Source organism: Esox lucius, chromosome 21 (genome assembly GCF_011004845.1).
Source record: "Esox lucius isolate fEsoLuc1 chromosome 21, fEsoLuc1.pri, whole genome shotgun sequence".
NCBI classification, from domain to species: domain Eukaryota; kingdom Metazoa; phylum Chordata; class Actinopteri; order Esociformes; family Esocidae; genus Esox; species Esox lucius.
Window position 1 is genome coordinate 17,833,779 of NC_047589.1, and position 13,373 is coordinate 17,847,151.

The following is a 13,373-nucleotide window of genomic DNA, read 5'->3' on the forward strand; positions in this document are numbered from 1 at the left end:
ACATATACAGCTCAGGAAAAAATTAAGAAACCACAAAAGGTTTTGAGTGAGGAACTGTTTATTATTTGATGTATGTGGGCATTTGAGTTTAGATAGGGCAACTCCCTTACCACTATCAAATTAGAAAGGTGTTTCGATGGTCTCAGCACTTCCACCAAACATATTGCTTTCCTCTTTATTAAATAATCACCTTAACATGCCCGTATACACTTATTGTTTAAAGCAAAACTCACAAAACGGTTGTTGATGCTGAACTTGAGCAATGAAAATACAATGTATTTCATTCTTGGATCAGGAGGTAGCCTAGGGCCTATAGCCACAATGTAACTTTGCGGCAATATCACACTCAGCGTTTGAACTCTGACTCAAAAATACAGACGGTGTATTATTTCCATGATTGAATCCGAATTCCTGTTGAATCCGACAGTAGGAGGTAGAGTAATGACTGAAGTCTTTGTGCTTTGTGTTGCTGTCCTGAGGGGAACAGATCTGAGGAATCCCATCTCCCTCCTCTCCTCTTTCGGTGATTATGATCAGCCATGGAGGGCAATTCTTCACTTGGCCCACACACAGGAATCTCCGATTAAAGTATACCTCTGCTGGATTTGCATTGCAGGCAACCTGGCCCTGGTTTGGCTGCATACTTTTGGCAATGCTTTCTGTTGAAGAAGTCCCATGACATTATGACCCAGGACAAAGGCTAGATGTGTGTGTGTGTGTGTGTGTGTGTGTGTGTGTGTGTGCGTGTGTGTGCACTTGAATGCCTGCGAGTGATGTCTGTTAAATTATATTCTACCTTTTATTCAACCAAACGGTATTTGAACCAAGGTCGATGCCAAGATTTTCTGCACTGTCATATGCATCCTGGTATATTTCAAGCGGAACTGTAGGAAGCTGCTGTGAGATGGACTGTACAGGGGCAGATTTAGCATTAGCGCTGAATGCTATTGATCTGTATGCTCTGCTTTGACAGTTGGACAGACTTCACAGAGTCTCCTGTGACAAGCTGGCCAACAGTCATGGGTTTCTGCTGAATGGCTAAACTGGTCTCCAAGGCTGTGGGGCTTTCTCTTGGGAACTGTTTAATATTAACAGTTCTTTGTGTCCCTAGGCACAAAGCACTAGATCAATGACCCGTCTGAATTGCAAAGGATATTTTAATGTAAACGGTAGTTGCTGTTGGATTTGATGCATGAGCTATAGTAAAATCGTATTAAAATTGTGCATGGTATTATCCCTGACTCACTGTAACAACCTTTAATCACCACTAGAGGGCCAACAGCTGTGACTCACACAATGACTCCGCTCGACATTTACACACCTATTCCCCATCTTCTGCTAACCTAAGTAACAGGGGGATTGTGTGTGTGTGTGTATGTGATTTTGTCTGTGCATATGTCAGTGAATTTGCACTCGTCTCTGTCACTGTCTCTGTCATGCCAGCTCAGTGGATAAAGTACTGGCTCCAGTCTCTCATGCCTGGCCTAATTTATGCCCTCATAGTGGGACTATGACTTTCACAGCACTGGCCACTGTCCAGCGATAGGAGGCGCACCAGAAGGAGGAAGAAGGGAAGAGAGGAATAAAATTGTATAGGTAGTCGTCACTTTTTTAACAAGGAAGTTGCATGCTCATTGCTGTGGGAATAGGCAGGAAATCCGAATTCCTCTGACTAGGATTTATGGAAAACTGGGAATTTATGTGATGTTACTGGCATTTAGTCAATTACAATCCAGCTACATTATTGTATGTTGGTCAGTAAGGTATTCTCATTCCCATGAAGGCCTCTATGGCCTTATGGCCCCCAACAGTCTGCCTTCTGAGTCCTGGCTAATCCACGTATGTTTGTTCTCATCAATATCTGTTTGGTCAGCCTGCTTTCCTGTTCACTGGCCTGAGAGGTGGAATCGATTAGTGTTCGTTCAGGAGTGTTCTGCTTTCCTGTTCACTGGCCTGAGAGGTGGAATCGATTAGTGTTCGTTCAGGAGTGTTCTGCTTTCCTGTTCACTGGCCTGAGAGGTGGAATCGATTAGTGTTCGTTCAGGAGTGTTCTGCTTTCCTGTTCACTGGCCTGAGAGGTGGAATCGATTAGTGTTCGTTCAGGAGTGTTCTGCTTTCCCAGTGAAAACAATGTCGCTTTTGCCCGATGATGTAACGTCCACGTTTGGACTGTGATTGGCCGGATTGAGTGCTGGCATTGTGTTCCAGTGAGCTTCAGGATGTCCTGTGTTGTGAGGAGAAGGGTGGAGTAAAGGACGTAAGGACAGAGACGCGGCGACAGCGTCCAAAGCGGAGGCAGCTCGCCGGCTGGGTTCACGGACAGATACTTCCCTGACACACCATCTCACCTGAAAGGACCCCCTACAGGTGCTGTTGGAACTTATGGATTGAACCCTGTTGCAGACTCTTCCATTCTCCTTCCTGGACAGATAAGCCTTTTGGGTTGTTTTTCTTTTTTCGGGAAATGTGCGTCTGTTTCCCATGTGCTAGTGGAAGAAGATTTTTACTTATTAAAGGGGCTGTAGATCTGCTTGACCTTGAGGAACCGTCGAAGCACCAAGAACCTGCTGAACTCAACGAGCCGTTTGAACCGTATATGGCCAAGAAGACCACAGAGGAAAGGAGAGAAAGGAGTACTTCAGGGCAGAGAGAGAGAGAGAGAAAGAGAGAAAGAGAGAGATAGTGACAGTGGTTGTACTGCTATAACCCGCTGACCATCAACATTGTAAGGAGGTTTCTAGGAAGGATTCGGCCACTGGAAGGGAAGCCTGGGCTAAGGTAAGAGGTGGCTGGCAGAGTTCCTCTTGTGATAGAGACAGGAAGTTTGGGATGTGAGAGAATAGAGTGCTGCCATTCTCTCTATCTGAGTCTCCCAGATTCCTTCGCTCACCACTTCACTGTATTTAGAAGAAAACTATTGGGTTACGTGGGGAGATCTTGTGCTCCCTGTGTGTTTCCATGGATTGGAGCTGTGTTTCCAGCTAATTTAAACTTTAATCCCGGACTACCAAGCGTTGCGTTTGAGAGTTTGATTTAAGTTTCACATAAGTAAGAAATCTCCAGGAGCGGAGTGTGGTTAGAAGCTTTCTAGAAGGAGCTTTTTACTATTTCCTTTGAGGATTATATCCTGATCTCTAGACATGCCCATTGTTAAGCAGAGAGGAAGGAGAAGAGGGAACGCTGATGGCCTGAGGGAATGACGTCACTGCTGACGTTCCAATTGGCAGCCTATCTGCTTGTAGTGCACTCATTGTTACCATAGGACACTGGTCAAAAGTGGTTCACTGTACAGGGAATGGTTTTAAAGTGGAGGCTGGCTTGCTGTCCCGCTCTGCTTGTTCAGCTCCCATCCTGGATAATTTTCTCTCTGGACTCTCTCTAGACTGGGACAGTCCACCTCTATTTTGAAGAAGACTGATTATAGTCCATTTACATTAGGGTTTTCCCCATTGTCTTTTTCATTCATGACTTGATAAAGGAAACCGTGTGCCTTTATAGATTACAGTTCAAATCTCTGATTTTCCAGTAAAAGCTCTTCTCGTAAATTTTAAGGATGTTTATCACCAATCATATGACCAGTGATTTCTCATGACTCCATACTATGTAAAATCATGTAATATTTTCAAATTCTATAGGCTTTCAACCTGAATAGCAACATTTTAGATAATGACTACTATCATGTTGGACATATGTTCTGGCACTTAGATGTCGGTAACAGTGAGAGGAAGAATACAGCGTATCATGTTAGTTGTTTCAAAAGGGTATGTGGTGTCAGTTATTTGGTTTCACAGGTTTCTTCATCTCTTTTGGCAGGCGTTAACTTCAAGGAGGTAAACGAGGAGAACAAGCAGAAGCTTTTCGGAGAGATTTACACTTCTGTCGACACATTGGCATTCACTTTTGGCAATGTGTAAGTAAACATTCAGAGGAATCACCCGCAGCTACTGATTTGAGATCAGCTTTGCCCTGCCCCCCTCCATACCCCAATCATTGTGCTGAATACTGTCCATCGGACCCCAAACCGGTGCTGTTTTACGCGGTCACCTGTAATTGTTGTTGTGTCCTCTTTCTTCAGAGTGTCTGACTTCCTTATGGGAGATGTAGAGAATGGTTCACCGTTGGGGCTGCCCCTGACCCGAAGAAGCAGGGTAGGAGACACACACACACACACACACACTTTCTGTTTGTCTGTCTGGACATGATGTATGTGTTTACAGTAAAGGAAGGTGATTCACTGTACAAAGATTGCCCAGGATAAGGAGATCAAAGGGTATTTGGGGCACTTGGGAAACAGTATGACACTATATGATTGGATTGAGAGATTGTTTCCTTTTCAAAGTGGAGACTAGTCTTGAAAGATATAGCCATGACATGGTAATAGATTAAGGGTTTGTTGCTTATTTGTAACACAAAAAGTAACCAGCGTTAGCCAAGCTGTCATGCCGAGTACCATCCTACCTTTTATTGTTTTCCCAGTCATTTGAGAACCTCTCTGTGGAATCTGGAGGATCCGGTCCAGAGAAAGATGATCCTTCAGGTGAGATCCTTCATGACACCTTACTACTCCATCCACTAACTAACCAAAACCCAAAAACAGAAAGCTGTTAACCATGTACTGTGGCCTGACTATCCATTCTAATGAGGAATAAAGTAGCACACCCTAAATATGTTCTGAACAATTTGATAGACAGCCAGGGATTCAGCATTAGGCACCTTTTCTGTGAACTTGCAGTCCCTTAAAAAAGATCACACATTGACCTAAACCAGCCCTCTTTTTTATTGTCTCTTTAAGGTGTCAATGAGTTTAGAGGCTATAAATCACTTGGGTTGGCAGTGACAATATCACACGTTGACATGAACCAGCCCTCTTTTATTGATGTGTTTACTGTCTCTGCGAGGTGTCAGGCTAAATAAGTTACTTAGGATGACAGCATAGATATATGTCTTCCTATGTAGTCTGTATGGCAGTTGCTGGAAACCAGACCATTTTCTTTTGGCCCTACAACATTTATTTTTAAATTTGTAAAAATTAGGGAGCAAATGTTCCCACAATTGAGATATGAGTTATTATCTGAAATGTTCCAAAGTGATATAGTATTATTATTATGTTTTAGTTTTTTCTTGAAATATCATGTATTTTGGAACACATCAGAATATATGTACATTTGAAGTGTTAAATTTTAAATATATATATATATATATATATATTTTGGCCAGAGACGGCCAAGAAGAGGTTAGAAACAGAGGGTTATATTGCGACTGTTTCTGGCATGGAAAAGTTATGCTATTTGTGGTGGAGGTACACTTAGTAAGAAACGTTAGTCAGTTTAACTGTATCAATGTCATTCACGAATGGCCAATTAACTATTAAAACGGCCAGTGGCAAAAGAGGATTTGTTCAGGATAGAAACAAGAGGCTATGCTGACACCCGGCAAATGTACAGCTCTGTGGTGTAGTGGTTAACGACACAATATTTCGCATGGGTGACCCGGGTTTGAATCTCGAGATGGCACTTTCTGTTGCAGGGAGGCTGAACTATGCTTGCCTGGTTTCTTATTTATAATCATGGCCCTGTAACCATCCGTTGTCTGTTACAACTGACTCTAGTTGCTCTCCCCTGCTCTATTCTATAGTTAGTGGGCCTGTAAAAGCTGTCCTCTCACAGAGCCAGTGACCCTCAGTCATATAAATACATACAGCAGGCAATCTCTGTCCAGTCTACTCAGCATCACAGTGTATTAACACATAGACAAGGTCAGCAGGGGCTTTGCGGAGTGCAAATCTGACAGACACGCGCCCTCGTAAACACATGCGCTCACACACATTCACTCTCACATGCTGTCATACATACACAGACACATATTTACCCACTGGGGCTTGCTTGTGGTTATTAGCTGATAGAAAGTAGCCAGTAGCCAGTAGTTCGCCATGTTCATTGTCAGACCCAGGGCCAGCCTCCACATGTTCCCCAATCTATGGCGTGTTACTGTCACTCTCCCAGGTCCGTCCCCACCGGCGAGGGCGGAGGAGGTGGATGGTGTTGACCTGGCTCTACAGCGAAGTGAAGGCGGAGTTGAGTCGGCTCTGCTGTACGCCAAGGCCTGGTCCAAGTACACCAAGGAACTGCTGGCCTGGGTGGACAAACGACTCAGTATGGGTGAGCCACTTGTTAAATTGTTACGCCACTTCTTTCTAAATTTGAAATTGTCAACGGGTATGCTTCATAAGAAGTGACTCCCAGTCACAAGAGACTGTGGTAGTATCCAGTAGGGTATGATGAGGCTGCTGTACACATCTTCAGTATTTGTATACATCATTTTTTTTTACTTCTTTAGACCGATGATGTAGAGCTTGATAAGAAATCACATTTATTTATTACTGAATGTATGTTATTTGTTTTTAAGTAATATATGGTCTTGTATAATGTCACACCGATGGGTCCTACAGTTTTTGGCTTATTATTGTGGCCGTGGTTAATACAGTACAGCCCGTAGTAGCCAAAAAGCTCTAACTTATCTTAATGGTCATCTTTTGGAGCCAAAAATATGATGCTTTCGTCGTCTGACACACAGGAGCTGGGGTTGGTGTGTGTTAGGGGCCTCTAAAGAGGTTATCAACAGTTGCTACACGTTTTTGGAAAGATGGTTTATGAACAGTGAAAAAGTACATCATGAGTTTAGTTTGATTATAGCTCATTAGAACATGTAAGGAACTTGATTTACCCCAACGTAAAAAAAAATATATAAAAATTCAAGTTAACTTAAAATATGTGCAAGGACCAGTGAATTGGGTTGATAGGATGTCACAGGGACAAAGGGTAAATTCGTCATATTTTATTTCAGCCAAATTTAAAACATAATTTAAACATACTAACTGTCTGATTGCAGATATGGAGTGTGCAAAGACCTATGCCAAGATGGCAGAATCAGCAAAGACCCTTGCCAGTCAGCAGGTGAGTTGGATGAAACATATTTCCTTTTATCAGTTTCATCAGTATTTGTTGCTGTAACCACATCGTTTTACCTGTCAACTGTGGTGTCAACAGATGATGGCTGTCAAAACAATGAATCATAAAACATCTACTCCACTTCCTTTAATGTTGCAATGTGTAACGTTTGTCATATTCCCACCAAAGGAATTCATGCCGTTCCAGGAAATCTACATGTCAGCGTTTAGGAATGATACAGAGTACAGCAAACTCCTTCTACACACAGCAGCTGCCCTTCAAACCAACAAATTCATGCAGGTTTGTAATGCATACATGTGTAAGCAATTTCTCTATACAATGCAGTGCATAAACTGTACTCAGAAGCGTTTTAATACAGTGTATATAAAAAGTCTATACAGTCTACAAGTCTACCCTTGTTAAAATGACAGGTTTTTGTTCATGTTAGAACTTTTTCCACTTTTAATGCGACCTATAATGTGAACAATTCAATTGAAAAACTAACTGAAATCTTCGAGGGGCGAAAATTTAAAATAGAAACGTTACAATATCCTGGTTGCATAGGTTTTCACACCCTCTTATAAATGGGGATGTGGCTGTGTTCAGAATTAACCAATCACATTCAAACTCATGTTAAATAGAAGTCATTACCCACCTGCCAACAATTAAAGTGATTCTGATTAATCACAAATAAAGTTCAGCTGTTCTAGTAGGATTTTCATGACATTTTCTGAGTTGCGTCTCATAGCAAAAGCAATGGTCGGGCAGAGAGCTTCCAAAGCATCAGAGGGATCTCATTGTTGAAAGATATCAGTCAGGAGAAGGGCACAAAATACATAATTCCCAAATGTATGTTTGGCGCAAAAACAACACTGCACATCACCCAAAGAACACCATGCCCACAGTGAAGCATGGTGGTGGCAGCATCATGCTCTGGGTCTGTTTTTCTTCAGCTGGAACCGAGGCCTTAGTCAGGGTGGAGGGAATTATGAACAGTTCCAAATACCAGGAAATTTTGGCACAAAACCTTCAGGCGTCCATTAGAAAGCTGAAGATGAAGAGGAGGTTCACCTTTCAGCACGACAATGACCCAAAGCACACATCCAAATCCACAAAAGAATGGGTTCACCAGAAGAAGATTAGTTTTGGAATGGCCCAGCCAGAGCCCAGACCTGAATCCAATTGAACATCTGTGGGGTGATCTGAAGAGGGCTGTGCACAGGAGATGTCCTCGCAGTCTGACAGATTTGGAGCGCTTTTGCAAAGAAGAGTGGGCAAATATTGCCATGTCAAGATGTGCCATGCTAATAGACTCAAAAAAGACTGAGTGCTGTAATTAAATCAAAAGGTGCTTTAACAAAGTATTCGTTTAAGGGTGTGCACACTAATGCAGCAAGGCTATTGTGAGCTTTACATTTTTCCCCCTCAAAGATTTCTGTTTGTTTTTCAATTGAATTGTTTACGTTATAGGTCACATTAAAGGTGGAAAAAGTTCTGACATGATTTATCTTTTGTTTTCATGCGTGTGTAGCCTCTCCTTGTGCGGAAGAATGAGCTGGACAAACTGAGGAAGGAGGTCAAGGAGCAGTGGCAGAGAGAGCAGAAGAAAATGGTGGGTGGAACTTGGCTTTATAAGGAGACTTAGACAGGGTGTTAGTGTGTGGGGTTTGTTGAATGTCTCTGCAGGTCCAACTGCACCACCAGCTTAATCGGAACAGCTTTATCTACTGAGCATCAGTGTGTGTCAGTCGTTGACAGGCTGCAGAACTTAACAGCGCTGCACAATCGAGACTCGGTGTGAGCGAAGGGCGTTTGCCTGGCTCCCCCCATACCGAACGCTGCGCGTTTGTTTTCAGCATGAGGCGGACAGTGCACTTCGGAAGGCCCGCGTTCTGCAGGCTCAGAGACAAGAGGAGTATGAGAAGGCCCGGGTGTCCACCAGCCGTGTTGAGGAGGAGCAGCTGGGAGCAGCGAAGCTGGAGAAGAGACGCAGACTGGAGGAGGAGGCGATGCAGAAGGTCAGATTTATGATCCATGACGTCCACAGCTTGTCCCTAAAGCAGTATGCTAATGGAGTTCATCTGTGAGGCCCATAGATTACTCCAGGACGCCCACAGATCATCCCTGAAAACCCATAGTTAATCCCTAAGGGGGTGTAACTACTGACTTAGGCCCCAACTCATCCTACATGCTCTTATGTTACCCCTGAGAGTGTTAGCTCATCACTGGAGCCTAAGGTTGAGTCAAACTCTTTTTACCACCTAACACCTGCTGAATGAAAATCCACGTTCAGAAAATCTTCGACTTTTGATCAGTGGGTTGTAGTTGTGAGCTGTTATGATGTAACCTGTTTACTCCCTCCCCTGCTCTCTACCACAGATGGATGAGGCCAGAGACCACTGCAAGGCCTGTCTGACTGACATCGAGGTGAAGCGAGTTGACATGGCCAACACCAAGAATGACATTATTACCCAGCTACGAAAGCTGGTCTTCCAGTGCGACCTCACTCTCAAAGCTGTATGTTGTCAAGTATATTGTTATTTATATATTTTATTTGTTTAACTTTTATTTGACCAGGTTAGCCACATTGATAGGGACTTGGCCAATAATAGCAGCACACAGAAGTTGCAGCACACAACATAAAACATAGATTGCAACAGTTCCTAGTTACACTGTACAGTAATGTAGGTACAGTATATATTAAGGTTTGAAATAGTTACAGCCCCTCATTTCAATATCTATCATAGACTTGATTTTAGACTTTTATATTAATCACCGTCACTAGATAATTTATTTTTTAAATATTTTGTAGCTCATTCCAGTTGAAAGGTGCACAGTACTGGAATGTTTTTTTCCCTACTTTAGTACGAATCGGCAAGAAAATACAGTTTCGGGAGCACAAGCAAAATGTATCATTAGTCTGCTGGACAATGTAAGAGCAGAGATATACTGAGAGCTGCCTAAGAATGGCCTTGTAAATAAAAATGTACTAATCTGCATAGAGCTAGTGATGGCCAGCCCACTCTCATATATAGGGTGCAGTGATGAGAGATTTTGAGTTTTTCTAATTCTGATGACATGGGTACTGTGTGTCACGAGCTGTGTGTGTGGTACTGTGTGTCACGAGCTGTGTGTGTGGTACTGTGTGTCACGAGCTGTGTGTGTGGTACTGTGTGTCATGAGCTGTGTGTGTGGTACTGTGTGACATCAGCTGTGTGTGTGGTACTGTGTGTCACGAGCTGTGTGTGTGGTACTGTGTGTCATGAGCTGTGTGTGTGTGGTACTGTGTGTCATGAGCTGTGTGTGTGTGTGGTACTGTGTGTCATGAGCTGTGTGTGTGTGTGGTACTGTGTGTCATGAGCTGTGTGTGCGTTGGTCTCCCCAGGTGACAGTGAACTGGTTCCAGCTACAACAGGCCCAGGTTGTGTCTCTGCCCGTCAACTATCAGACTCTGTGTGAGAGTGCCAAGCTGTACGAGCCGGGCCAACGCTACATCGACTTCATCAGGAGTCTCCCGGCCCAATCAGAAAGGTCCAGGGTGGAGTCCTACTCCTTTGATGCCACCGTCTCTCACAGTAACAACACAGGGTGAGGAACATTCGAGCCATGCTGTGATTGGGACAACGTGGCTTAAGCTTCCTCTCTGAAACTCAATACGTCCATAGATTTTTTTTATTAGCGAACACTGATTGAGATCAGCAGGATTGCCATTATCCCAACCCATGAGTGAGTTACTGTGGGAGCCAGCGCTTCAGAAAGTAAATGCTTTCTCGAGACTAGTATTATTATTTTTAACAAGTGACTGTGATGGATTGTGCTAGCAAAGGAATATTTGTGGGGAGGAATGGGGGAGAGGAAAACACAATTGAGTTTAGCCTGCAGGTTTTCCTGAGGAAGTGACTGGTCACGGGAAAGAGAAAGAAAGAAAGGGAGAGATTGGTGGAGAAAGGGGTGAAGGAAGGGGGACAGCTTGGTTTATAGTGTTATTTAGTCCATGCCTTCTGACTGAAACAGGAATCAACACTTAGGCTGATCATTGTACAGATATAAAATTGGCACGTTTTCCCACTGGACGGTCCTTAACTACAATACTGTGGGAAGGGAACTCAGTCAGTGCTGTGTCCCATATTTTCATGTCCCATGTCTGGCTTCAGGTGTCAGTTCATAGTCACACTCATATTTGTTGGAAGCGAATGACGTTGCGCTTGTGGACATCGCCCAGAGGTCTCGCAGATGGGGTTGCAGATTGGATCAACACCTTCTGGGGTGTATTCGGACTCTCCCCGACCCGCTCCGAATTGCCGCAGTGAAGCATGGCCTATAATTGGAAAGGGAGAGCATTGTTGAGAAGAGGTGCACTTTGACCTTAGACCAATATCTTTCCTGCTCCCAATAGCAAATAGTGACCCCCCATTACCCCTTCCAACTAAATATAGATTTTTGGTTGCTGGGGAGAGGTTGGGAACCGTGGGGTATCTGATCCCAGTAGGTGACTTTACCCTCCTTTCATCAAATGGGTGAAAAATACAACCTTTCCAGAAATGACTTCTTAAATACGTTCTGTTCACATATTCTGTTCATTCAGTGGTCATCATAGACTGTGTATAAAGGAGTATGTAATGACACAAATCGGGGATGGACATGCTTTGTTTTTGGATGGTTTGCATCTTCCCCCAATCCTCCCGCCTGATCAAAATGAGCGGGAAGAGACAGATGGGAATTGGAGTTTAAAAATTGACCACTGACCTACAATATATTCTAGACATTCATTCCTCGTACATATCTATTTATTATTAGTAGTCTATTGTCAGTTTACACATATGCAAGTGGAAATTTTTATTGAGTTGTTAATTTCAAGTATCTGTTGTTGATGGGATTAATCAATTTGCTTGTTCAGCCACTGAATTGGTGGATTTTCTAAACGGCTCCTTTGGAGTTCATGTTGATTGATTACTGTTCAGAAGTCTTCGCTGTTTAATGCCTATACTGTGAGATGTAATTCCCTATCCTCTCCCCATCCTTTTAGGCTGCCACTCGCCAAGCGCTCCTTGAGCAGCACCCACTGCAATGCTTACAGTTCCCAAGGTAACCTGTCTCAGATGTCCGTCACGTCCGGGGACTTCCTGGGTACAGAAGTGGAGAGCCCGGTCCATACAGGGCCTGTCAGGATTTCTGAGAGACGCTCAAACAGCACCACTGACATCCAAGGTAGACTACCAGTAGCCATTTGGTCATTTAGTATGAAATACGTGGGGCTTTCTGATGAGGTTGTACATACAAATACATGGGGCTTTCTGATGAGGGTGTACATTCAAAAACATGGGGCTTTCTGATGAGGTTGTACATACAAATACATGGGGCTTTCTGATGATGGTGTACATTCAAATACGTGGGGCTTTTTGATGATGGTGTACATTCAAATACGTGGGGCTTTCTGATGATGGTGTACATTCAAATACGTGGGGCTTTTTGATGATGGTGTACATTCAAATACGTGGGGCTTTTTGATGATGGTGTACATTCAAATACGTGGGGCTTTTTGATGATGGTGTACATTCAAATACGTGGGGCTTTTTGATGATGGTGTACATTCAAATACGTGGGGCTTTTTGATGATGGTGTACATTCAAATACGTGGGGCTTTCTGATTAGGATGTACATTCAAAATATGTAAACAACCAGAGGAGGTGATGAAAACACTTTTCGTTTAAAGCATACGCAAATAAAAACGTATACCGGTGATTTATTTTTTTCCAATATTATGACAAGGTGGGGTCCTACAATTATATCCTATTAATTAACATCAGTATTGCATTTTGCATGATACTTAACCCAATCACTGTAAAGATTGACATCTAAAAGGGAGAAGGTTTAGCAGTCAATATCATTGCTCAGATCAATTTAGATTGCATCACAATGGACGACAGTAATGATTTCCCTAAAACACACTTAGTAAATTGAGTTCTGCCCTTCTTACGCATTCACATTGGTGTCGGGGTGGGCTCTAATAGCTCTACAGACTGTCACTGTGACTGGGATTAGCATGGCCCTCAGAGGGTTGTAAACTTGATCTCAGATCAGTGAAAAGGCTACATTAATGGCCAATAAGAGCACAACGGCACCAGATAATGGGTGTCATGCTTCTGAGGCTGCGAGATGTGAGAGATTAAGAAACTGAGAGCGAGTGGAAAAGAATGTGTTTGTTTGGACACTTCCAGATTGATCCAGTGGTTCATCTCACTGTTTTTGAGGGACTCACACACAATCATGCCAGCTCTTTCAGATAATCTCATAAGCCTGGTGGTGATGACACCATATGTATGCGCTGATAAAAAAGAGCAAAAAAGTTATCTATTTGTTTGTAATTTTGTTTCATTCCCTTCAACCATTAAGGATGTACATTACGCCATTAATTGCTGTCTGCCT

General features: G+C 43.2%; 1 protein-coding gene across 3 annotated transcripts in view; it reads left to right on the forward strand.

The window, feature by feature from the left end:
- arhgap29a (Rho GTPase activating protein 29a) overlaps window positions 1–13,373 on the forward strand; it is a 50,204-nt gene that overhangs the window by 24,913 nt on the left and 11,918 nt on the right. For 2 of the 3 annotated variants that reach the window (XM_010891148.5, XM_010891149.5), the window contains exons 4-14: window positions 3,814–3,910; window positions 4,076–4,148; window positions 4,477–4,537; window positions 6,003–6,158; window positions 6,889–6,953; window positions 7,137–7,247; window positions 8,479–8,559; window positions 8,804–8,965; window positions 9,327–9,464; window positions 10,333–10,535; window positions 11,974–12,155. In XM_010891148.5, coding sequence (XP_010889450.4) covers window positions 3,814–3,910; window positions 4,076–4,148; window positions 4,477–4,537; window positions 6,003–6,158; window positions 6,889–6,953; window positions 7,137–7,247; window positions 8,479–8,559; window positions 8,804–8,965; window positions 9,327–9,464; window positions 10,333–10,535; window positions 11,974–12,155 — 1,329 coding nt within the window. Of the gene's footprint in view, window positions 1–2,251; window positions 2,779–3,813; window positions 3,911–4,075; window positions 4,149–4,476; window positions 4,538–6,002; window positions 6,159–6,888; window positions 6,954–7,136; window positions 7,248–8,478; window positions 8,560–8,803; window positions 8,966–9,326; window positions 9,465–10,332; window positions 10,536–11,973; window positions 12,156–13,373 lie in introns of those variants that run through there. The other variant, XM_010891151.5, reaches the window with a different exon arrangement.